The sequence below is a fragment of the Cololabis saira genome, chromosome 9 (assembly GCF_033807715.1).
Source record: "Cololabis saira isolate AMF1-May2022 chromosome 9, fColSai1.1, whole genome shotgun sequence".
Classification (NCBI taxonomy): domain Eukaryota; kingdom Metazoa; phylum Chordata; class Actinopteri; order Beloniformes; family Belonidae; genus Cololabis; species Cololabis saira.
The window spans coordinates 44,836,317-44,862,754 of NC_084595.1; the positions used below are offsets into that span (position 1 = coordinate 44,836,317).

Here is a 26,438-nt window from a genome sequence, read left to right on the forward strand (position 1 = left end):
ATCCTCTCTCCTCCTCCCTGTTGCTATGGAAACAGGGCCGGCCCAGGTGCAGCCAGTGGCGTCTGGGCGGTCACGTGTTCGTCTGGAGGAGCGAGCAGCGGGAAGTGATGCGGCTCAGTCGCGCTGGAGACGGCGACCAGGAAGGTCTGGCCCGGTGACTGCGTGAGGACTGACTGGGTGACTGAGTGACTGAGTGACTGAGTGACTGAGGGAGTGAGGGAAGACACCAGTGGAGCTGTCGGGGAGCACGCAGGACGGAGTCCCCGCGGGCGGCATGTCCTGAGCGGCCGGAGCCGCAGGAGCCGCGGGGGGGCCGGGGCGAGAGGCGGGGATGCTCCTGCCCCGTCTCCGCTCTTCTTCCTCGGTCGTCAGTGTCGGAGCGTCCCGCTCTCCTCTCCCTCTCCCGCCACCGCTGCAGCCGCCGTCATGGCTCGAGGCTTCGAGGACGAGCCGTCCAGCCGCTACGGGGGCCCCGCGGGGCCGGGCCGGGGCCCCCCGGGGGCCCCCCGGGTCTACAAGCAGACGATGGCCCAGCGGGCCCGGACCATGGCCCTGTACAACCCCAACCCCGTCCGGCAGAGCTGCCTCTCCGTCAACCGCTCCCTGTTCCTCTTCAGCGAGGACAACGTCGTCAGGAAGTACGCCAAAAAGATCACCGAGTGGCCATATCCTTCAGAGTTACAGATGTGTTCCAGATGTGTTCCAGATGGGCCAGATGTGCAACATGTGCCAGATGTGTTCCAGATGTGTTCCAGCTGTGCCAGCTGTGATCCAGATGTGCCAGCTGTGTTCCAGACGTGCCAGCTGTGATCCAGATGTGCCAGCTGTGTTCCAGACGTGCCAGCTGTGATCCAGATGTGCCAGCTGTGATCCAGCTGTGCCAGCTGTGATCCAGATGTGCCAGCTGTGTTCCAGATGTGTTCCAGATGTGATCCAGATGTGCCAGCTGTGATCCAGATGTGGCCGGTTACCCGGCTGCAGCTGCAGACACCCAGCCTGGACAGACCACATCTGTTCACATCTGTCCACATCTGTCCACCCCCGGGGCCTCAGTCTATAGACGTCAGCCCTGGCTCAAACATTCCTAGAACTTTTTTAAAGCAAAAAGAAGAAGAAGAAAAAAAAAGGGATTCTTTACCACATATATATATATATATATATATATATATATATATATATATATATATATATATATATATATATATATATATATATATATATATATACAGAAGAGTATTAAGGCCATGCAGGAGAAAAAATATTTGAGAGGGGAAGATTTTTTTTTTTATCGTGCATTTGAAGAAAAAAGTAAAAACGTCGAGATTAATGTTGAAATTCAATTTCGAGAAAAAAGTCGCCCTTTTTTCTGAACAATTCGACTTTTTTCTTGAAATTTTACTTCAACATTAATCTCGACATTTCAACTTTTTTTTTTCGACATTTCAACTTTTTTTTCGACATTTCGACTTTTTTCTCAAAATTGTATTTCAACATTGAAGAAAAAGTAAAAATGTCGAGATTATTGTTGAAATTCAATTTCGAGAAAAAAGTCGCCCTTTTTTCTCAACAATTCGACTTTTTCGTTGAAATTTTACATCAACATTAATCTCGACATTTCAACTTTTTTTTTCCACATTTCAACTTTTTTTTTCGACATATCAACTTTTTTCTCAAAAATTCAAATTTATTCACGAAATTTTGACTTTTTCTCAAACTTTCAACTTTTTTCTTGAAATTGTATTTCAACATTAATCTCGACATTTCAACTTTTTTCTCGACATTTCGACTTTTTTCTCGAAGTGCACAATAAAAAAAGAATATCTTCCCCTCTCAAATATTGTTTCTCCTGCATGGCCCTAATACTCTTCTGTAGATATTAAAACTCTGAATAGTTTATTTATTATTACAACAGTAGGAAGGGTTTTTTTCATGTTGGAATATCTAAATGTAAGGTAAGGAAACTTTATTGATACCCGAAGGTAGATTTGTTTGCAGGTAAAAAGTAGAAACACTCAACAACACCATACAGTACAGTGACACAAGACAAACAGGAGAATAACAAAACAAAACATTGACGGACAATCAAAAACAAATGCTCCAAATTGAATAAGCAATACAATAGATAAATAGATACATAGATAAATAAATAGACCTAGATGGAGGATGGGAGAGCATGTCCTATGTAGGGCATTAATAGCTGAGGGGACAAAACTACATTTATAGCTTTTAGTTTTGCACAAAGGCATTTTAAACCTAGGGCCAGATGTTGATAATGTTAAATATGTAAATATAACTTGTAGCTCCTGCGTCTGCCATCCCTGCTTGGGGCTAGAAAGAGACGGATTGTCCCGGACGTGTCTCGTGACAGCTGTCACCTCGGTCCCTCCGGAGCAGGAAACTAGGGAAATGTGAGGAATAACGGGCCAGGGAGGGGGAATCTGAGACGGCTTCAGAAAGTTATGCCCCCTCCACGGGTGGAGGGGAAGATGCTCAGCTGGCAACTGAAGAAGTGATTTTGTCCAGCTTGATCATTTAAATGATAAGATTTGTGTGAATCTTTTAGAAATGAATAATTTTTCAACGTGAATTGACCAGAGTCCCAGTAAGAGTCCCAGAGGAGCGCCTGAAGTCTCCCGTCTTTACTGGTTATCAGAGCTGGCCTTCAGGAAGTACTCAGGACATTGATGCGTTTACATGGGAGGTTTAATTCCTCTTTAATTCAGAATTAAAATTAAATCTGATTTAGAATAAGTAAAAATGACCACGTAAACACCTAATTCCGAATGAAAATGGCCATTCTGAATTAAACTCAATTCCGAAATAAGTGTCTGGTTTATTCTGATTTTAAATCCGAATAGAATAATTCCACGATCATGTTTACACTCATTCCTCTTTAAATTAATTCCGGTCTTTCTTTCTGCTCGTTCCCTCCCCCGTCTCGCTTATATTCCACGCTGGGCTGGTTTTCCAAACAAAGTTTCAAGATGCAGCAGCAGTAAACGCTGGTCAAGAGCAGAGAACATTTATTTAATAAAAAGCTTGGAGGACCTGGAAATAATTAAAAAAACAGATGGAAACAGGAAACATCAAAATGGTGAGCTTTTCAAAGTTGTAGCGGCTAAGTTAGTTTTTCTTCCGGTAGTTTAACTTCCGGTCCCCCCCCTATCCAATCAGAACCTTCCCAACCCCCAGACCTGGAGAGGAATTGGATAAAGCCGATCAAACGTGTTTTCCATGTAAACCTCAATTCAGAATTACTATTTCCATGTAAAGTCGAGGGAAATGTATTTAATTCGGACTAATTAATTCCGAATGAACAAACATCTTGTAACCGTGGCCATTATCAGAGCTTGTATGTTTTCAGCGTGAGCAGATTGTGACCCGTGTGAAGTTAAGACCACGGTTTAGAGCGTATGGATGCAGAAGTCCAGTTGGTCCCAAAGGCTTCACATACGTCGTCTTGCTACTGCAAGAGACAGTGATTAGACCGGCAGAGATTGATCATGAATCTATCTGGATCATAGATCTGCCTCATTACCAGCAGAGCGGTTATTTGGGGGATATCAGAGCGGATAATCAGCTCTGAGAGGGGGATGGGTCACAACTGCAGCTCCTCATCTGGCCTTCTAGGACACAAATACTTTGAGCTGTTACCATGGAAGCCAGTCAGAAAGTAGTAGTAGTAGTAGTAGTTTATTTGGTAGATAAGTTTCAATTGATACTAGTGATGCACCGATTGTTCGGTAACGGAAATTGTTCGGCCGAAAATGTTAAAAAAACACTTTCGGTGTTCGGTGGAATAAGTGGGAAAAAAAACGAACAATTAATAACGGCGTTGTAAAATAAGGAAATAGACTGGCCGCTCCGTCCCGTAACGTTGCGCACCACAAACATAAATCGTTGGCCAACCAAAAACTAACCCCATAAGAATTTTACTAACATTCACCAGGAGGTGGAACCAAAACAACATAATGCTGGGAAATTAAAAAAAAATTCATTTTTTTATGTTCAATAAATATTTTCTACCTTGTAATTTTGTAAAATATTTTTTTCTTTGAAAAGCATGCCTAAATCAAATGTATTTGATTTATGCAATGGTGAAAAAATTGGCAAAATAAATGAAAAACTGCTGAAGAACCATGTTCGGTATTGTTCGGTATTCGGCCAAGTGTTTATTATTATTTTCGGTTTCGGTTTCGGCCACAAATTTTCATTTCGGTGCATCACTAATTGATACAATACATTGCATTTCATTCCCTTTTGTAGGAAAGAAATAATAAAAAAAAGTAGCTGAAGCCTGAGCTTATTGTGCCGACCCTTTTTAACTTTGTTTACTTCATAGTTGATACTAAAACAACAAGGACAAACAATCTACAACAATAAAAAACAGCAAAGTAAACACACATGCAAAACAAGAAGGAAGACAAACGTAAATATGACAGAAAAATCAAGTAAAAAACAAACAGAAAACGGATCTCAGAAAAACAACTAACAGAGAAAGTAAATAATCAATGCTTAAAGGAAACAAAAAAAACAAACAAAAAACAATCTCTAGAAGAGTGAAAACAAAAGGAAACCGAAGACCAATCATTACATTTTTTGGTATATAAATATTATTATTACAACAACAATTATTCTTATTATTGTAATCGTTTCATATAGTATGGAGCATAATATATATGTATATATAGTTTTGTATCACACCCATGATCTTTCGATTATATTGGATTTATACATGGTTTTAAATGTATTTATTGAACTACACTTTTTTAATTCATTCATGTTCATTGGTTTTCTTGTTTTGCCTCAGTGAAATTAGCTTGAATCAAGCAGTGATTCTTGAGTTTTTGGAGCGAAGGACTCTCTGTCTTGGCCGTGGCGATGTGTCCTCCAGGGCGGCCGATACATTGTGCTTTTCCAACAACTGTCAGATGCAGTTACCCTCTTCAGACTGAGGTGAAATGCTGGTGCGTGGGCATCGTGGTGCCACGGGTGGGTGGCTTTACTGCTCACACCAGGCGCTCAGATCCAACTCTGCAGATGGCAGAGGATCTGCCTGACGATCTGCAGCGAGGGCATCGTGGCCGGCGAGGGTGTGACCACAGACACAACACTGCAGCTTTCACGTGTGACAATCTGCAGCGGTCTGCAGGGCATGTTTGCAGTGAGTCCCACCTGTGGAACTCTGTGTACGACTGGAAAAGGTTCCTCTGATGCAGATTAGGATCCCGCCAGTGGCTCAACAGCACACGTCTAAATGAATCTTCACGTTTCTGCTGTAACCAGTTCACTGGAATATGTGGCTGTGGTGGTTGCTGTCAGTGCGGGGTGAGCGTTGCTCGTGGTCTGATGTTGCAGAGGATTACTGAGCTCTTCCTATTGATGCAGCGGGATCACAGCAGCGCCGCAGGAGAATGGCCCGGGGCCCGAGCAGCCGGAGCCGCGCTTGCCCGGAGCTCATTGGCCGAGCCGTCTCCTCCTGGCAGAGCTCAGCGGCCGGAGTGGTAGGGTTCATCACACAACTGTGTTGCAGTGCAGAGATGGACAAATCCCCAATGATACGTACCAAACCGGGCCAGATTCTCCCCAGAAGCAAGAGCTGTCTTCTTCACTGACTACGTTTACATGCAGTCAAAATTTGGGTTATTGCTAATATTCCGGTTACTGAATCATTGGGAATATTCCTTTTACATGGTAATTAATAATTTGGGATATCTGGATCAAACCAGCGACGCACGGAGAACGTGATGACGCAATTCCCGTCATTTCTGCTTCTTCTTCCTGTATCCAAATTCAAAACAAATGCTGCTTTGCGCAACTGTTCTCTCACCTTCTTGTAAATGTGGCTATCCCGGTACTTTCTACCGTCTACAAATGCAGAAATGTTCATATCCTTCATTACATTTATGAAGTGATTAGTCTCCTCCTGGTCTTGTGTTTCTCCGTGTTTATAAGAACTTCCTGGACTCAAAAGACCAGGATTCCTTGTGAACAGAGCATGTGCAGAAAACAAATTCCTGTTCCGTTTGATGGAGATATTCCATTTGGCGTTTACATGACCCAATATTCGGGTTTTAAAAGGAGTAACCCAGGGCTCATATTGGGGTTTTTAAAAACCTGAATATGAGTAAATTCAGGTTATTCAAAGGGGTTATTGGTGTTTACATGGCCGTGGAAATTCGGGTTATTGCCAATATTCAGGTTTTAAAAGGGTTATTGATGCATGGAAACACAGTCATTGATGTCCCTGAAATGCAACATGTGCAGCCCGCTGTAGACCTGGACGGATTCTCCTATTTCTGTCCTGCAAAAGAGCGTTTGTGTCACCATGGGTAAGGAAGAGTATTAGGGCCCAGCAGGAGAAAAATAATAATAATATTTTAGAGGAGGAAGATTTTTTTTTCATTATGCACAAAAAAGTTGAAATGTCGAGAAAAAAGTCAACCTTCTGAGACTAACAAACGCGCATGTGACTGTCCTTACAAAATGCCTCGTAGGCCTATAGACACTTTAAGGACATTTCGACTTTTTTCTCGAAGTGCACATTAAAAAAAATCTTCCCTTTTCAAATACTTTTTCTCCTGCATGGCCCTAATACTCTTCCGTACCATGGGAGATGTTGAGGAAGGTGTGCAAAAATCAATAAAATCAGGGATTTTAGAGGAGCATCCCAAATGCACACATCCCATTGATTTGACTTATCCCAGCTGGTAAAAACCCTGCCTGCGTCTGGAAGGCAGGAAAGGTCTTTACAGAGAAAATAAAGACAGAAAGATAAAAACAAAACAAAAATCCTTGGTTATAAACGCTTGGGCAGCTTTTTAAAGGAGTCCACAATGGTGAAACATAAAAACATGAAAAGCACAATCCTCAACAACTGAAAAGGAATTAGCAGCTGGGACCATGAACCAGTTAGTTGACCGGAGGAATACCAAAATACAAGAGACTAGTAGTATTGACAGTGAGAACTATGAAAATGATAACATGCAGACGAGCTGAGAAAAGAGGGACCCCTCCCCCACATACCAAAACTGAACACCAGATGTTTGCGCTAATGCTGACCTCAGATCCAACTGTTATTTTGGTGGTGTCAAGGTTGCAGACAAACAGTCAGGAGAAAAGATCCAGCCTTGCTTGAGTCTGGGTGCCCTCGTGTGCTCAGTTGTGTGCAAGCAGTCTTGCCATTATGACTGAATCAGACATGTAAAAGTCTTTATTTTTGTATCATGCGAATTGTGTCGTCCCTTGAGCAAACTTGTTTCCGTAGAGGGTTTTCACCACAGATGTTTGAGATATGGAAGAGGTGTTTCCTCCTTTAGTATCTCCAGTATCTCCAGGTGTAGAGAGCATGCTCCCAGCACTGTTTGACTGACCGTGATGTTTCCATGTCTGTGAATGATCTTTAACTCCCTCACTCCGTTCGAGTACATGATCCTGGCCACCATCATAGCCAACTGCATCGTCCTGGCCCTGGAGCAGCACCTGCCGGCCTCCGACAAAACCCCCATGTCAGAGCGTCTGGTAAGTACCAAGCACCGCCGTCTATTCACAGGAGGATTATCTTTGATGCATTTAGCTGTTTTTGGAGCATACTTGGTCTGTCTCTTTCCATGGATTCATTGTGTGGACAATCTGCTGTTCTGCTCGGTAGACATTAATTCAGTTCACCGCTAATGATGTTTTCTTGAAAGGTAGTTTTGAACACAAAGAAGCATTAACAAAAGGGGACCTATTATGGCATTTAATGTATATTTTAAACAGGCCTTGAATGTCTTAAAAACAAGCTTTTGATTGTTTTTTCTACATAAATCAGAAATTCAGCCTCTGGGCCATGTCTCTAGTTTTACCGCTTCTAACCTCCTTCTCTGTGAGGGATTCTGAGGGGGCGGGGCTATGATAATGAGGCTCTGTGCTGATTGGCTGCTTGAATGACGTGTAGCAGGGGAGGGAACAAAGCCTCGCTCTGGCTGAAGAGCAGCGGCTGCGTACACAAAGCGTGTCCCATGCGATGCGAGCTTCGGCGACAAAATCAATTCCATTGCTTTATTTTTTTTTTATTTGACTGTCCTAACTGGCCGCGAGTTTAACGGTTTCAGTGTGGACAGAGAGAGTTTAACGGTTTCAGTGTGGACAGAGAGAGTTTAACGTTTTCAGTGTGGACAGAGAGAGTTTAACGGTTTCAGTGTGGACAGAGAGAGTTTAACGGTTTCAGTGTGGACAGAGAGAGTTTAATGGTTTCAGTGTGGACAGAGAGAGTTTAACGGTTTCAGTGTGGACAGAGAGAGTTTAATGGTTTCAGTGTGGACAGAGAGAGTTTAACAGTTTCAGTGTGGACAGAGAGAGTTTAACGGTTTCAGTGTAGACAGAGAGAGTTTAACGGTTTCAGTGTGGACAGAGAGAGTTTAACGGTTTTAGTGTGGACAGAGAGAGTTTAACGGTTTCAGTGTGGACAGAGAGAGTTTAACGGTTTCAGTGTGGACAGAGAGAGTTTAACAGTTTCAGTGTGGACAGAGAGAGTTTAACGGTTTCAGTGTGGACAGAGAGAGTTTAACAGTTTCAGTGTGGACAGAGAGAGTTTAACGGTTTCAGTGTAGACAGAGAGAGTTTAACGGTTTCAGTGTGGACAGAGAGAGTTTAACGGTTTTAGTGTGGACAGAGAGAGTTTAACGGTTTCAGTGTGGACAGAGAGAGTTTAACGGTTTCAGTGTGGACAGAGAGAGTTTAACAGTTTCAGTGTGGACAGAGAGAGTTTAACGGTTTCAGTGTGGACAGAGAGAGTTTAACAGTTTCAGTGTGGACAGAGAGAGTTTAACAGTTTCAGTGTGGACAGAGAGAGTTTAACGGTTTCAGTGTAGACAGAGAGAGTTTAACGGTTTCAGTGTGGACAGAGAGAGTTTAACGGTTTTAGTGTGGACAGAGAGAGTTTAACGGTTTCAGTGTGGACAGAGAGAGTTTAATGGTTTCAGTGTGGACAGAGAGCGTCCGATGTCACGCAGCTCGACGTGATAGTCAGATGCTCTCATTCAGTTATGACATGGTGTAAACGGATCTTAAAGGGATTGTGACATGAAAAACACATTTTTCTTGATTTTTTGTGTTTTGTTGGGTGTCTTGACATCAATTACACCCAAAAAACAACGAACTTTTAACATTCAGTGTATTGTGTGCTTTCTGGGATTTTCCGCATAACTATGCAAAAACGGCGCATGTGGTTTGGTGGCGGATCGTTACGTAACGATCCGCTAAATCACCGCCCCCTCCACCCAGCTCCCTGCCCCCGCTCCTCTCCAGCGCACCATAAAGGCTGATTTATGGTTCAGCGTTACACCGACGCAGAGCCTACGGCGTAAGGTTACGCGGCGACGCGCACCATACGCTGAACCCTATGGCGTAGGCTCTGCGTCGATTTAACGCGGAACCATAAATGAGGCTTAACACGGAGCAGTTTAGAGCCTCTTTTGTTCTAATCACCGGAGGAAAACTGCTAAGAAGACCCGCGGCCACTGACTGGACTTAAGATAAGGGGACAGTGCTGCTTGCATGCCTTTATTTTTATGATTGTTTGCTGTGGTTCGCCCTCCTGCTTTTCCGTGCATGCTTCGCCTGTCGCTCCGACGCCACTGTGAGCGTATGGCTGGAGGAGGAGGAGGTTTGGAGGAGGAGCGGAGCAATGATTGACAGGAAAGGGGGGAAAGGAAGCATTTTTCACGGCGCAAAAAAACACTGTAATAAACAGCCAGGAAAAGAGTACTAGAGTGAAGTTTTTCTTGTTACACTCTTTTAGACACGTTTGAGGGATGTTGGCCAAGACTTTTAATAGTGTTAAAAGCATGTTAAAAATGATGTCACAATACCTTTAAGCCTGAATTACGGTTCTGTGTTAAATCGACGCGTACCCTACGCCATAGGCTCTGCATTGGTAACGCGGAACCATAAATCAGCCTTTAGTTCCCTGAAGAGGGAACGGGTCACCTCGTCTTCACAATAATTCACACAGGAAGATTTAATTTAATTTTAAACAGATTTACACCACAGTTATTTACTCCGATTCCTCATCATTTCATTTGTTATGTTACAAGACAAATGAATCATGTCAACTGTAAATAAATCACAACACTGAATGTTCACAAATGACAACTTTATTGTTAAAAAAAACAAACTTAAGCTGTATATAGGGCTGAACGATTAATTGCATTTGCGATAATATCGCGATGTGATAAAACGAGATTTTCTAACCGCAAAGGCTGCGATTTGACCAGTCACGTGATCTGGTCACGTTGCCGGCAGGGAAAAAATGTCAACAGTGCCGCGTGTCCGCGTGTAACCTATCTACCATGACCTCAGCGTTAGGGCTCGGCCAGGCGGGGCTTTATAAATATATAGGCTTTGGTTTCTACCGTCATGGTATCAATCATTAATATGTGTGCAGACAAGGTAAGATAAGAAAAAAAAAAAATAAAAAAAATAAATAAATAAATATATAGGCTTTATAAATGTATTAAATATATGAGCGCGTAGTCGGCGTGGCGAGGAGCTGCGCGCGGCGGCGAGCACGAGCCGGGCGGACAGAGTCGCGCTGTGAAGCCTGATTTATGGTTCTGCGTTAAATCGACGCAGAGCCTACGCCGTAGGCTATGGCGTAGATTACACAGCGACGCGCGCCGTACGGTCAGCGTACCACGTACCCTACGGCGTAGGCTCTGCGTTGGTGTAACGCGGAACCATAAATCAGCCTTGAGCCTGAACCGGCAGCCCGTCAGCTCATCAGGAGGAGAAGTTAAAGAGCGGCTGCCAGTTGTTCATTGCTGGTTGGTTTTGTTAACTCTGAGCTTTGTTAGTTTATTTGTTAGTTTGCTGATGGTTTTTTTTCTCCCTGTGATTTTTGAGTTATTTGTGAAGAAGTTCTGAGTTCCCTGTGAGGAAGGTTTTGTGGGAGTTTTTCTGTGTTTTTCTATTAAACTACGCCTCGTTTTGGCTAAAGTTTAACCCGGTTTGTCGTGTGATTGGGTTCAGAGAGAACGACCCATAACACTCGTGTGTACAGATGTGTGTAGACGTGTTAAAGAGGTTGTTTTCTTTATTGTAGTAATCTGTGCTTTAAATAAATCTGACATTGTTTATTATAAAACAGACTGATTTATTGCTTATGTAGTTGAAAAATACATGAGAACAGGACCTTGAAAAAATAATCGCATATTAAATGGCAATCGCAATATTGAGGCAAAAAATCGCAATTAGATTATTTTCAAAAATCTTTCTTGTATATAAATAACATGTATGCATTATTGCTGGCTCAAGGAAGGACCGTGCGTCTTCTGAAGGTGTCGTTGAACAGATTCAGGTGCTTGGAAGATCTGAAACCATAAACAGAAATAAATGTATTACGGTACTAATAGATAGACCCTCCAGAAAAACGCGGGCAAAAATCCTTGATTCTGCGGGCTAAAATCCTTGATTTTGCGATTAAATGTGCAGGTTTTTTATGTGCTTTTAGGCGGTGAAATTGCGTAATATGCTGGAAGTCGTGGAATATGCGGAAAGTTGCAAAATATGCGAAATATGCAGGAAGTTGCGGATTCGGCGCTGAGCTCTTCCCTCTTCGCTACTGAGGGAATCCTTGTTAGTTTCTTTTCCTCCGCTTAGTAATATGCTTAAATTCAGCGGGTTGTCTCGTCTGATCTGAGGTCGTAGGCGAAAAAAAAAGGAGAGTGCGGGTGGAGAGGAGAGGGCGGTGGCGGCCCGGAGGCCGGCCGTCTCTCTCCCCTCCAGCCCGCGGCTCAGTGCTCGGGTGATTGCCTGGCGCGCCGGTGCGGCGAGGGGACGAGCCGGAGCTCCGTCACCCCACGCGTCCGCCGCCAAGATCCCCAAGTGGATGGGAGCGTGCGTCCGCCTCCGCCGGCCTTCGCAGGCGCAGTGGTGCGCGGTCAGCGCGGAGACCTGAGTCCCCCGGCAGCCGCGGCCACCGCGCAAGCGGGGGGCTCGGCGGAGACGGCACTCCCTGTACCTCTCACCCCCGCGGGTGAGAGCTGCTGTTTGGGGGGTGGCGGTTTCTGCGAGGGGTGCGGAGGTCCCCGGGCGGGTCCTGCACGTCGCAACCAGGCGTCCCGACATGTTACTCACAACACTTCCCCCTTTTTCCAAACTTTATGCGAAAATGTGCAGCTGTGAAATCAAGCGAGCCCCGCATAATTCGCATATTCAGCGCGGACAAATGCGATCATCGCGGGAAATATGCGCCCTTTTAGGAATAAATGTATCCCCGCGTAATCTGCACCATTTGGCTGATTATGCAATGAATTATGCGATCGCGTAATCGCGTTTTTCTGGAGGGCCTAAATAGAGCTCCGTAACACGGAGTAACACCGGAGCTAAGCTAAATACTTAGCCAATGCAAAGATCATACTTGTAGACCAATATAAATAACATAAAAAAAATTAACGTCACTTACCGCTGACTCGTGTGCAGTTGCCAGGTCCGTACTGTGGGCACTGATCCTTTATAAGGGTAAATGTCGATGCAAAACCTAATTATTACTGTCCCTCGCTTACATCCCACACGATGCACTCCAAACAATGGCGGAGCTCCAGCCGGCGGAGTTAGCTGTGGGCGTGGTTTCAGCAGCGGAGGCCGACCTATGGAAATCTGCTCCCGTCGTTACGTAACGACGGGAGCAGAATCTTATTGGCTCGTAGATCCACATCACACTGGACGGATCATCCGGGCGGCTGTACAGACACTGCAGAATCTGGTTACTTTCCTCCTTCTCTGAGTTGGCAGGCTGAGGGGAGACCACTTTATATATGTTAAAGCAAGAAAAAACCTGGTTTTCATAATACTGTAGGTCTCCTTTAACAAAGAGCTCCTTTTGACGCCCGCTGTCCATCATCTTCTCCGGTTAGTTAGTTAGTTAGTTAGTTAGTTAGTTAGTTAGTTAGTTAGTTAGTTAGTTAGTTAGTTAATTAGTTTCAATTGATTGTCCTTTCAGAAATTCTATTTGCATCTGTGGCAGTCAGAGTACATGGTCAAAAACCAAAAAACAGAACAATATACAAGACAATTGGACAGAACGATTAACAACGTGATTAAATGCAGTATACTACAACACTATATAATAACATAACTTACGCATGGTTACGCAAGCTGTTAGACTCTCTTGGTAAATGTTTCCATGAAGGAAGAGGGTGCTGTGAAGTTGGGGGTCCAGCAGGGAGCTGAGGGCGGTGGGGCCAGCACTTCCACCAACGACTAGCTCTCAGATCCGTTAGAAACGCTTTTAGGCAGTTTCAGCGTGTGAAGAGAGAAGATGAACTGATCAGAGGTCTGATGTCTTTACTGAGCTGCTCTGTTGCCCTCATAAGCCGTGGCCACAGGAAATGAAGACTTCTGTTCATGTATGAGGCAAGTGGGGGATGGTTCTAGCTCGCCATTATTGTTATTATTGATCAGTGTGGTAAATATTTTATAGTGAGGCATTAATTATTGAATCTGTTAGCTGTTCAAAATCCATAAAAAAAAATCTATCCCAGTATCACAGAAGTACGGAAGAGTATTAGGGCCAGGCAGGAGGAAAATAAAAATAATATTTTAGAGGAGGAAGATTTTTTTTCATTATGCGAAAATTTTTCATAAAAAAGTAGAAATGTCGAGAAAAAAGTCAATTGACTACGATATTGATTTGAAACCCATATCACACATATGCAGTTGCATAACTTCAGAAACCTACCTTTAACGTTCCACTCCAAGGATGTAAGTTAGTTAGTTAGTTACGGCTGCTGCTGCAGAGCTGTCAGTCACTCTCTTAAGTGGATTTGATGGGCCAGAGGAGACATTTACACTTTATTCACCAAATTCTATTTCAACATTAACCTCGACATTTGAACTTTTTTCTCGACATTTGGACTTTTTTCTTGAAGTGCAGAATAAAAAAAATCTTCCCCTCTCAAATATTTTTTCTCCTGCATGGCCCTAATACTCCCGTACAGAAGCCAGGGTGATTATTGGGTTCATTATTTTACATTTGGTCAAATTAAAACATGACCGCTGTGCCAGAACTGCATTGATTTGGACAAAACTCCAACCAAAGGTGAAACAGGCTGACCCCGGTGTTGTGACTGCCGTTGTGCTGGCTTACCACTCAACATGCTCCGTGTCTGCAGTGTGTAGGATGTAGCGTGGGGGGAGGGGTATTTCCCTGAGTGTTCTGTGGTTTGATAGTAAATTTGCCGTGATGTCCACTACAGGGAAACTTGGGAACTGCCAAGAAAGTGTTTCATTTGTGAATAATCTTTCTCACTGTGGAGTACTGATCTTCAGATGGTTTGAAATGGTTTTAGAACGCTTTCTAGATTTGGTGGGTCTCCATCATAGACATACAGTATATAGGTAGACGCCGCATCGAGTGGGTTTGCCCGCTGCTGCGATACGTCAATGTCACCGCCATATGGCAAGACAAACTAATACAAGTAAATGGACTTATTTTCATAAAGCGCCTTTCTACAAAGAAATGTACGTTTTACGTCTCATTTATTCATTCACACACGCACTAATATACTTGGGAAACAGTTAGGCACCAAATATAATATACTTAATTTTCTCAGATGTCAAAAATAAGAACTTTATTGATCCCACATAGGAGTAATTCATGTTATATCAGCTATAGAGAACAAGGTAGTGCCGAAAAACAATATATATCCCCCCTCACAAAAATAATAAAAATAGAAAAATAGATCAACAAAACAAATTTAAAATTTTTCAAATAACAAAATAACATATTTGAACCATTTTTCAGACAATAAAATAATTGAAAAAATCTGAAAAATAGTTACTTGAAAATTTAAAAATATGTTTTTTTGATGAGAAAATATGTTTATCTATTTTTCTTATTTTTGTGAAGAGGGATATATATTGTTTTTCAGCACTACCTTGTTCTCTATAGCTGATATAACATGAATTACTCCTATCTGGGATCAATAAAGTTCTTATTTTTGCCATCTGAGAAAATTAAATATATTATATTTGGTGCCTAACTGTTTCCCAAGTATATTAGTGCGTGTGTGAATGAATAAATGAGACGTAAAACGTACATTTCTTTGTAGAAAGGCGCTTTATGAAAATAAGTCCATTTACTTGTATTAGTTTACAGCGCAGTCTTGAACATCCAATATGGCGGCGACGTTGACGTACGGCTCAGCACTCGATGGGGCCTCTACGTTTATATGTCTATGGGTCTCCATTACCTGGGGTCACAGGTCTGTTCATCAAGCCCCAGATGTGCTCCCTGAAAAACTGGTGGGTGCTAACTGGATAAGCTATAGGCAGGACACGGACTAGTGCAACCATCTTGATGTCCCTTCAAGTATTAATTGTCTCCTCTCATTCATTGCTAAACACCTAAATTAAAGCAGCAGCCATCGCTGCTTCTTCTTCTTGTTTAGTTGAAAACAGTGACGATGGCAACACTTCAGCCGCCAGATTGCTGGATTACTGGATCCTTCTGGTCTGTCTCTGTAATTGGGACACACCGCTGAAGGAGGAGGTAATCCCTGCAATCATTCCTGGCTCCGAGCTCCCACCTCCATCCCGCTAATGACCACACAGCAACAGCTCGTCTCTCTAAGATTGCCTATGTTTTTCTTTCTTGCCATTATGTTCTCACACACCTGAATGCTTCAGCCTAGCAAACTGTCACGTTAGATTTTTATAGCGGTGTGCCCCCCTGCTGGTGATCAGTTCCTTTAGGGCTGGTGATGTGTGGCTGGTGGCTTAATGGAGCCCTCACAAAGGCACCGTTAAATCTGCAGCTCACAGGGTTCCCCTGTCCCTGTGGAGGTGAAGATGCTTCAGATTCACGTCTTCCTCACTCCTTCTGGATTCCCTTAGCCCCCTCGGATACGTCACCTCTAACTGTCTAAACCAGCTCCATCTCCAAGCCATCGTTGTAAATGTGTGACATGTGGCGTTTTTCCACCAGCACCTACTCAGCTCTACTCATCTCAACTCGTCCTGGTTTCTTTTCCATAAAAAATCAGCACCTGGAGCAGAAGTAGGAGGCTGGAGTGAAGCTGCTGTGACGTATTTGATTGTGCACTGCAAAAACTCAAAATCTTACCAGGAATATTTGTCTTATTTCTAGTTAAAATGTCTCATTTTTAGTCAAAAAATCTCATTACACAAAGAGAGTAATTACCAGAAAAATAACTTGTTATTTTACAATTTTCACCTGTTTCAAGTAAATTTTCACTTGAAATAAGTAGAAAAATCTGCCAGTGGAACAAGATTTATCTTCTCATTACAAGCAAAAAAATCTTGTTCTGCTGGCAGATTTTTCTACTTATTTTAAGTGAAAATCTACTTGAAACAGGTGAAAATTGTTGTTTTTTCCAGTGATGAGTCTTGTTTTAAGTGCAATGAGATTTTTTTTGACTAAAAATGAGACATTTTAACTGGAAATAAGACAAATATTCTTGTTAAGATTTTGAGTTTTTGCAGTGTGTGATCTAAATGAAGAAGACAACAACACTAAAGATGTAGAACCTGCAGGAGATGATAGATGTGCTGCTGGATCTGTGGCTTGTGTTTGATATCAAGTTAAAAAATGAGAGTGAGAGAAGTTTCAAGCGGCAACGCTTTTTAATTTAAATTTTTTGTTAGTTTGTCTCTGTGCTGCTGAAAAGTCATCTGGAGCCGTGAGCAGCTATGAAGAGACAGAGCTCCTGGTAGATCTGGTCGTTCCTTATCTCCGTCTAGATCTTTTTAATTCTCTCCTCAGCACCAGGTTTATGAACATCTCACCCTCAGAGTTGGATCATGAAACAGACTTTTTCTGCCGTTGCTGGTTGAATAAAATGAACCAGAATCCGTCAGAGTCTCTTTCTCTGATTTCCTCCTCCTGACTCAGACGTCTGACTCCAACCCCCCGACCAATCGGTGGCCTGTAGTGTGATGATGTCAGATACAGCCCACTCAGCAGCTTAGAACCTCGGCAGAATAGTTACAGAGAAAGTGTCTACTCGTTAGTTAGACCCCTAGTGGGAAAGAACCAAACCGAGTGGAGTCGGGCTGAGTAGGTACTAGTGGAAAAGCGCCATAAGTGATGCGAAACAATCCACAGCTGTCACACGGGACAGGAGTCCTGAGTTGTTGATGTTTGCTGATAGTTCGGACAGCCGACTGCAAAAGCAAGATGACACTTCTTAAAAATATGAAAATATTTCTTCAAATTAAATTTGAAATGTATAGCGTTTAAGATAATTATTGGTGCCACTTTCAATGTCATGGGATCAGTAAAGGGGTAACTGAAGAACACAGGGTTAAAGCAGGGGGTCTAACTTTACACCAGTGTGTAGACATCTCCAAGCAATGGAAGCAGATACATGTCGCCATCACTTTCCTTAAATAAAGGACAAGTTCATATTTCAAATTTCAGGTGTCTGGTTCCTCACCTGTGCTCCCAGACCAGCAGACTCCTGTGACAGCGCATTTATCTTTTGCGTTATCGCACTGCAAAAACTCAAAATCTTACCAGGAATATTTGTCTTATTTTTAGTTAAAACTTTTAATTTTCAGTCAAAAAATCTCATTACACTTAAAACAAGACTCATTACCAGAATAATAACTTGTTATTTGACAATTTTCACCTGTTTAAAGTCAATTTTCACTTGTATTAAGTAGAAAAATCTGCCAAATCTTACAAGCAAACAAATCTTGTTCCACTGGCGGATTTTTCTACTTATTTTAAGTGAAAATCTACTTGAAACAGGTGAAAATTGTTGTTTTTTCCCAGTAATGAATCTTGTTTTAAGTGTAATGAGATTTTTTTGACTAAAAAATGAGACATTTTAACTAGAAATAAGACAAATATTCTTGTTAAGATTTAGATTTTTTGCAGTCTAATTTCATGATTCCTCCTCTCTCTCATTCTCTTCCTTTCAGGACGACACAGAGCCTTATTTTATTGGAATATTTTGTTTCGAGGCTGGGATCAAGATCATCGCCCTGGGCTTTGCGTTTCACAAAGGCTCCTACCTACGTAATGGCTGGAATGTAATGGACTTTGTGGTGGTCTTAACAGGGTGAGTATCTCCGGCCTAATGGCTCCTGCAGCTGCTGCCTGACGGGCTGATGGGCAGCAGCCATTAAACAGGGAGGGGGGAGCGCTTCTAATTATCAGCCAGGCAGAGCCATTACCCATGGCAGGGTGTCTCCTTCCTGCCTGAAACACGCATTCTGGAGAAGTTGACACTGACTACGTTTACATACAGTCAAAATTTGGGTTATTGCTAATATTCCGGTTACTGAAACATTCGGAATATTCCGTTTCCATGCATGAGCAAACAGGGTTATCCCTGTTTACATTGTAATTAATCATTCTGGATATCTGGATCAAACCAGCGACGCACGGAGAACGTGATGACGCAATTAGCGTCATTTCCGCTTCTTCTTCCTGTATCCAAATTCAAAACAAATGCTGCTTCGCGCAACTTTTCGCTCACTTTCTTGTAAATCTCGCTATCCCGGTACTTTTTACCGTCCACAAATGCCAAAATGTTCAAAAAGGGCTGGATGGATGAAGGGATGATGATAGAGTGGTTGAGGCGGGTCTATGTGCAGCGACCCGGTGGTTTTTTCCACACATCACCATCGCTGCTGATCTGTGACTCTATGCGCCCATCTCACAGACAATGTAAAAAAAGAAGTGAAAAATATGAACGCTGCGCTTGCTGTTATTCCGGGAGGTCTGACAAAGGAACTCCAACCGCTGGACGTTGGTGTGAACCGGCCGTTCAAAGTGAAGCCTTATGGTTCCGCGTTAAATGGACGCAGAGTTACGCCGTACCCTCCGGCGTAGGCTCTGCGCTGCATAAATCAGCCTTAAGGCTGCAGCGGCGTGGCAGCGATGGATGACTGAGGGAGAACACAGTTTCACCAAGAGTGGAAGGCAGCGCCGGGCTAGTTATGCCACAGTTTGCAGATAGATTGTTGATCCGTGGGCTAACGTGTCTGCTGGGACTATTTTGCGAGCTTTCGCAAAAGCCGGAATTTCCGAGGCGCCGCACGGGACGGAATAAGTGACTTTGACAGCGAGGAATTGGGACTGGCACAGCTGATTTAGCAGAGCTCTTTAATGCAGAAACAGAGGATGAGGACTTTGAAGGGTTTGATTAATGTGAAAACTGAAATAAAGCACAATCAAACAAAGTTTTGCTCCCGCTCTATTTTAAGATACGTACGCTTGTGTGTGTGTTCCGCGGCGCGTGTGTGTTGTAGTGTGTGTAGACGGCGGTGCGCCGTTTGTGTGTTTTAAATACAGAAATGACACACGAAAATGAGGGTGCGCCTTTCCACACAGCGCGCCGAATGGTCGCGAAAATACGGTATTTATATATGAAATGTCAGAATAGGTCTTTTTTTGACGACACCCCTGAAGCAGTCAGACGACACCCCAGGGTGCCGCGGCCCGCGGCACCCCGGTCGAGAAAGGCTGGTTTATAAGAACTTCCTGGACTCAAAAGACCAGGATTCCTTGTGAACAGAGCATGTGCAGAAAACAGATTCCTGTTCTGTTTGATGGGGATATTCCATTTGGCGTTTACATGACCCAATATTCAGGTTTTAAAAGGAGTAACCCAGGGCTCATATTGGGGTTTTTAAAAACCAGAATATGAGCAAATTCGGGTTATTCAAAGTGTTTACATGGCCGTGCAAATTCGGGTTATTGCTAATATTCGGGTTTTAAAAGGGTTATTGACTGCATGTAAACGTAGTCACCGTGTGCGTTGGATGTGCTGCACAGCAGAATGAAATGAGCGTCACAAATAAAATACCTGAAAGGCTGTTTACGTTCTCCGTCACGTTTCCCAAGAAAAAAATGGTACTATTTACTGAGAATGCCTGTGAGCTGGCTATGGTTTCAGTGGCTATGACTGATATTGTGATTTCAGCACCAGGAAGCACAGTTGCTCCGCAAAGTGCTTAAATCAACCTGACACAAAGCCATAAAAACCAACTAATATCACATCACTTTACACACCCAACATAAAATAAGGTTTATCACATTTGTAGGAGCAGGGATGTATTGTCTCACCATATAGTGGGTGGAGGTGTGTCTGTGTGTGGGTGTGTCTGTGGAGGCGTGTCTGTGTGTGGGTGTGTCACTGGGGCAGAGTGGGTGACTGATTAAGATCACCTGCACCTGCAGTGGATAAGGTTTTGTTTGTCAGAGAGAGGAGCTGATAATTTCTGTTGACCGCAATATAGGCTACGCAATATAGGCTACGCAATATAGGATACAAAATATACAAAATATAAGCATTGTAATATAGTAGAACATCCATTGAATGCAATCCACCATCAGACATTTGAAAGTGAAAAGGTTTAACTGGAGACCAACAAATAAATAACCAAAGAATACATCTGTTTCATGTCGGTTTCTTGGATTCAGCGTGTCGGACAGATCTCAGCCAGTACTCTCTCAGCGACTAATTGTTTGAAAGATAGTCGCCTTACATTGTCAACAGAAATCGGCCACGGATTTCCACGCCTGGAGCCTTTCAGTTTCTTCTGATGCCACACTGGATAAGTCCACTCAAAAGTCTGAGCACGCAGCCACATTGGAGTCACTCGTGAGTAAAAAAAAAAAAAAAACTGAATGAATGAACGGACGGATCGCAACGCAGCAAACACGGTATGTGTAACCAATGCAGTTTGTTCATGCTGTGAGCTGGTTCTTGTTTGGACGCAGTTTGAAACTTGCGCTGCAATATTGGATGGATATGGATGCTGTGATTCCTCATTGATGCTGCTGACCGTCTCTCACGTGTTGCATTTCTGCTGAGTAAACGTGGATCATTTGTTGTGGACATTAAAGTGGCGAAGAAGGAAGTGGATAATTGACGCGTTTCAGTGATGTTCAACTGTCATGTGGAGACAATAGTGGATTGCTTGGTCTATGGAAATGAAAATGGTGGAAAAAGTGGATGATTGACAAATTTCTATTCATGTGGATGCAATATTGGATTGCTCTGTTTTGGATAAAAAGTTTCCATTTCAATATTTTGATTGTTGAAGATCATAGAGGAAGCTCGCTGAAGTTTCACTGCATTGCTGCTGCTGCTGGTTGATGCCAATATGAGTGGATCAAATGTTAGTTCTGCTGTAAGAGGTGCTGTTGATGCTGAAAATGGAAAAAGGACTGTCAAGCTCACTGAAAAGGCCCTGGCGGGTAAAATTGAAAAGCTTCAGAAGGAACGCAAAACCAGACTGCACAAAATGAAGGGTGTTATCAATGCTTTGAAACAGCTCATGGAAGATGAAGATAATGTCACACAGGTGCAAATTCAGCTGGGTGTTATGAGGCCTCTACATCAGCATGTAACATCATTGCATTCAGACCTGATGGACTTAATACCTCTGGATGAGCAGATAAGACAAAATGAGTGGTTTGCAAGCATCAGCAACTACAACAATGGCTTTATTGAGGATGTGGAACACTGGCTCTCTGAAAATGACACTTTGGTCTCAAGACAGAGGATCAATGAGGAAATGGATGGACCTCCAAACCAGGAAGTGGATGAGCCACTACTCAATAGGAAGGAGTGGGAAAAACTTCCAATCATTGATGTAAATGAGCCTCATGAAGAAATGCTCTCGGATCAAGCTGCCGTACTTGGAATAAGACATGATGAAATCAAGCCAAGCGACAGCATTTCAAATATTGGCAAGCAGCATGGTTCGAAATCTACAACAAGCAGTACTCGGACTTCAAGCACTTCTACTAGCGCTGCACGTGTTAAAGCTGAAGCTGACATGGCTGCTCTTCTTGCTCGTCAAAGATTGCTTCAGGACAAGCATGACCTGGAGAAGATGGAGGAGGAGCTTAGAAAAAGGAAGGAGCGATTGAATCTTGAAATGGAGATAGCTGCATCAAAGGCTAAAGTGGATGTCCTGAGAGCTTCAGGAAGCAGTGTGAGAGGCAGCATATGTCGCAAATCTGATGTTGTGCAAACCTATACTGATAAAACAGATGTAGGTGCCCATGCTGCTCTTAATGTTCATGCTGATTCATTTGTGCCTTCTGCTTCAACACAGAAAAACCCAACCTCAGCCATTGCTCTCCATTCTCATTTAACTAAACCTGATGAACCTCAAATACGCCAGCAGACATCAACCAAGTTCAAAATGGCTTATAGTGCTGCACCTGACATTTCCACATCTCAGTCTGGAGGCTCACACCTTCCTGCTAGTGCTGATAACAACATGGTGTCCATAATGGCACGGCAAAATGACATAACTGCTATGCTGGTCCAACAACAGAGGCTGTCATCTTTGCCAAACAGAGAGATTCAAGTGTTTGATGGAGATCCTCTAATGTTCAACACCTTCATGAGATCCTTTGAACAAAATATTGAGCAAAAGACAAGTGATGCAAGTGACTGCCTCTACTTCCTGGTGCAATACACCAGAGGGCAGCCACGAGAGCTTGTTAGAAGCTGCCAACAAATGCCTGCAGACAGAGGCTACATCAAGGCAAAAGCCTTGTTGGGACAACATTTTGGAAATGAGCTGAAGATCTCTTCAGCTTATCTGGACAAAGCACTCTCATGGCCAATAATCAAAGCTGAGGACATAAAGGCATTCCAAGCTTATGGACTCTTCCTGAGAGGATGCTGCAATGCCATGGATGAAATACAGTACATGTCAGAACTCAACATGCCTGCAAATATGCTAAAAATAATAATGAAGTTGCCATACAAACTAAGAGACAACTGGAGGACGGTAGCGTGTGATATTCAAGAAAGACAACATCGCAGAGCTACATTTCCCGACATTGTGGATTTCATTGAACGTCACGTAAAAATTGCAGCTGATCCTATATTTGGAAACATACAAGATGTCACAAGAACAGTACAAAGCAAAGGCAGCAGCAAAGAAAAGTTTCAGCGTAACATACGTGAGAAAGGAAGTAGTTTTGCAACTACAGCCACTTCTGTGGATGGAAAGGCCCATAAAAGGAATGAAGGAGGCTCACTGCACAAAAGGGCTTGTCTCTACTGCAAGGGTGAACACACACTGGAGTTGTGCTCTCTATTGGGAAAGGGAGTGCATAATGACAAACTCGCCTTCCTCAAAGACCATGGGATTTGCTTCGGCTGCTTGTGCACAGGGCACATGTCGAAGGACTGTAGGAGGCGGTTGTCATGCAAAGTATGTGGGGCCAGGCATCCTAGCCTGCTTCATATTCACCCAAAAGGCAAAGAAGAAGAGAAGAGTCAAGCCATTACAGCTAATAAGAACACAGCAGTTGGCAGTGCTGTGGTGGAAGTGCAAACTAGTGGCCTCACCGGGGCCGGCAAGCCGGACTGTAAACTCTCCATCGTTCCAGTCAAGGTTAAGTCAAAGAGGGGTCACAAAATTGTCCAGACTTATGCCTTTTTGGACCAAGGTAGTTCAGCATCGTTTTGTACGACAAGTCTGTTGGATAGGCTGAACATCACAGGAAGAGCAACAAAGATTCTCCTACGCACTATGGGCCAGGAAAAAGTGGTGGCAAGCTGTCTTGTATCTGACTTGGAGGTAGCTGGCCTAGAGAGTGGCCTCTACTGCGATTTGGCAGATGTTTTCACACAGAAGAGGATGCCTGTCAGCAGGAGCAACATACCTCAACAACAGGATCTGTTGAAATGGCCATATTTGCATGGCGTAAATCTTCCTGAAATTGAATCAGATGTTGAGATTTTGATCGGCTTGAATGCTCCAAGAGCTCTGGAACCCATAAAAGTGATTCCAAGTGAAGATGGGGGACCATATGCAATTCAGACCATATTGGGCTGGACTGTTAACGGACCATTGTGTGTTGGTGGAGCAGGCTGTGGTCAATCTAGCGTCACTGCTAATCGTATCTCAGCTGTGGAATTGGATGAGCTGTGGAAGCAACAGTTTCAAATGGACTTCCCCGAATGCAGCCAGGAAGAACAACTGGGTCCTTCAAGGGAAGATTGTCAGTTCATGGAAATGGTGCAAAGCTCAGTCAAGATGGTAGATGGCCATTACACCATTGCCTTACCTTTAAGGAACAGGGACGTGTGCATGCCTGACAATCGCAAGGTAGCTGAGCAGTGTGCCCTGATGCTGAAGAGGAGGTTCCAGAAAGATGACACATTTCATGCAGACTACGCTGCCTTCATGCATAATGTCATTGCTTGTGGGTATGCTGAAAAGGTGCCTGCTGAGGATCTGGTATACAGTCAGGGAAATGTTTGGTACATTCCGCACCACGGTGTATACCATCCAAAGAAAAAGAAGATCAGAGTGGTGTTCGACTGTGCAGCATCTTTCCAAGGGAAATCATTGAACACAGAGTTGTTGCAAGGACCTGATCTCACCAGCTCATTGATCGGGGTTATAACCAGGTTCAGGAAGGAGCCTGTTGTTTTGATGGCAGACATTGAGGCCATGTACCATCAGGTGCATGTGCCATCGGAAGATTCCAACCTGCTAAGGTTCCTCTGGTGGCCTGGTGGGGACATTTCTCAACCCATGGAAGAATACAGGATGCTAGTCCACCTCTTTGGAGCAACTTCATCTCCAAGTTGCGCCAACTTTGCTCTTCGGAAGTGTGCAGAGGATCACAGAGATTCCTTCAGTCAGCAGGCGGTGGATACCATTATGCATAGCTTCTATGTTGACGACTGTCTCGCTTCAGTGCCCTCTGAGTCTCAGGCTGTAGCTCTCTATCGTGACCTTCGAGCCATTTGTCTCAGAGGCGGCTTTCAGCTCAAGAAATGGATAAGCAACAGTCGGAATGTGCTCGCTGCTATACCTGAAGAAGAGAGAGCAAAAGAAGTGAAAGAGCTGGACTTGGACTATGACACACTCCCTGTCGAACGAGTGTTGGGCGTGCAGTGGTGTGTGGAATCCGATGCATTTAAGTTCAAGATCATGATTCAGGATAGACCTTTAACTCGTAGAGGGATTCTGTCTATGGTCAGTTCAGTCTACGACCCACTTGGAGTGCTGGTGCCAGTGGTGTTAAAGGCTAAGTTGATCTTGCAAGAGCTGTGCAGGAAAGGCCTTGGGTGGGACGACATCATACCTGAACCCACTGTAACAGAATGGACGAAGTGGGTGCAGGATCTCCACCTACTGGAGGACTTCAAGGTCTGCAGATGTTTTAAGCCTGTGAACTTTGGGGCTGTGACTTCTGCTCAATTGCACCATTTTGCAGATGCAAGTGAGGTGGGTTACGGGACAGTCACGTACCTGCTGATGCAAAACAACAGCGCACAGTCTTGCAGTGTCCTTATCATGGGAAAGGCAAGGGTGGCTCCCTTGAAGCCGATTACCATCCCCAGACTGGAACTCACAGCAGCAGTGGTTGCAGCACGCATGGATAGAGTGTGGAGAAAGGAGTTGCAGATGCCACTGCTAGACTCTGTATTCTGGACGGACAGTACCTCAGTGCTGAAGTATATCAACAACGAGACCTCCAGATTTCGAGTATTTGTCTCTAACAGAGTCTCTGAGATCCGTAAAACATCTTGTGCAGCTCAGTGGAGGTATGTGAGCACCTCATGCAACCCTGCTGACCTTGCTTCCAGAGGACTGGGAGTGGAGTCATTCCTCAAAGATGCAAATTGGATATCTGGCCCACAATTTCTTCTGCTGCCGGAGGAGCAGTGGCCTGCAATTCCAGACAGTATGGAAGAGCTTTCAGGACAAGCAGATCCTGAAGTCAAAACAATCACCTTGGCAAACGCAACCTGGGCTGAGAAAGACAGTGACTCATTGTCTCAGTTTGCTGATTGTGTCTCATCATGGAACCATCTGAAAAGGGTGGTGGGTTGGGTTTTACGATTCAAGAACCTACTCCTAGGTCTTTCAAGAAAAAGAAAAGAATGTAACGCAGCACTGGAACACACAAGGCATGATGACAACAAGCACAAAGATATTTTGAAGAAAGAGCTGCAGAGTGTCAAGCACTCATTCCACATTTTTCTCACTGTGGAGGAACTGAAGGAGGCTGAGTTGAAGATCATTGGGTTCTATCAGAGAAAAAGATTCCCAGAGGAATTTTCCAGGCTCCAAAAGGGACAGAGTGTTAAACGTACAAGCCACATATATAAGTTGAATCCAGTGTTTGATGATGGTGTCTTGAGGGTTGGTGGACGGCTCAGTAGGGCAGCCATGCCTGAAGAGTCGAAGCATCCAGTCATATTGACCAAAGATTTGCACATCTCTGACATCATTCTAAGACATGTCCACCAGGAAGTCGGCCACTGTGGTAGAACCCACATGCTGGCAAGACTACGCCAAAAGTATTGGATTACTGGGGCCGGCGTGGCCATAAGAAAGATCTTGGCGAAATGTGTTGTGTGCCGACGGATACAAGGACGTCCGGCCAGCCAACAAATGTCAGATTTGCCACTCAACAGAGTACGTCC

General features: G+C 43.8%; 1 protein-coding gene across 1 annotated transcript in view; it reads left to right on the forward strand.

Annotated features, from left to right (window-relative positions):
- Window positions 1–208: 208 nt before the first annotated feature.
- Window positions 209–26,438, forward strand: part of LOC133450780 (voltage-dependent N-type calcium channel subunit alpha-1B-like) — a 245,093-nt gene continuing 218,863 nt past the window's right edge. The window contains 3 exon segments of the mRNA XM_061729657.1: window positions 209–665; window positions 7,416–7,521; window positions 17,932–18,071. Coding sequence (XP_061585641.1) covers window positions 427–665; window positions 7,416–7,521; window positions 17,932–18,071 — 485 coding nt within the window. The 5' untranslated portion in view covers window positions 209–426.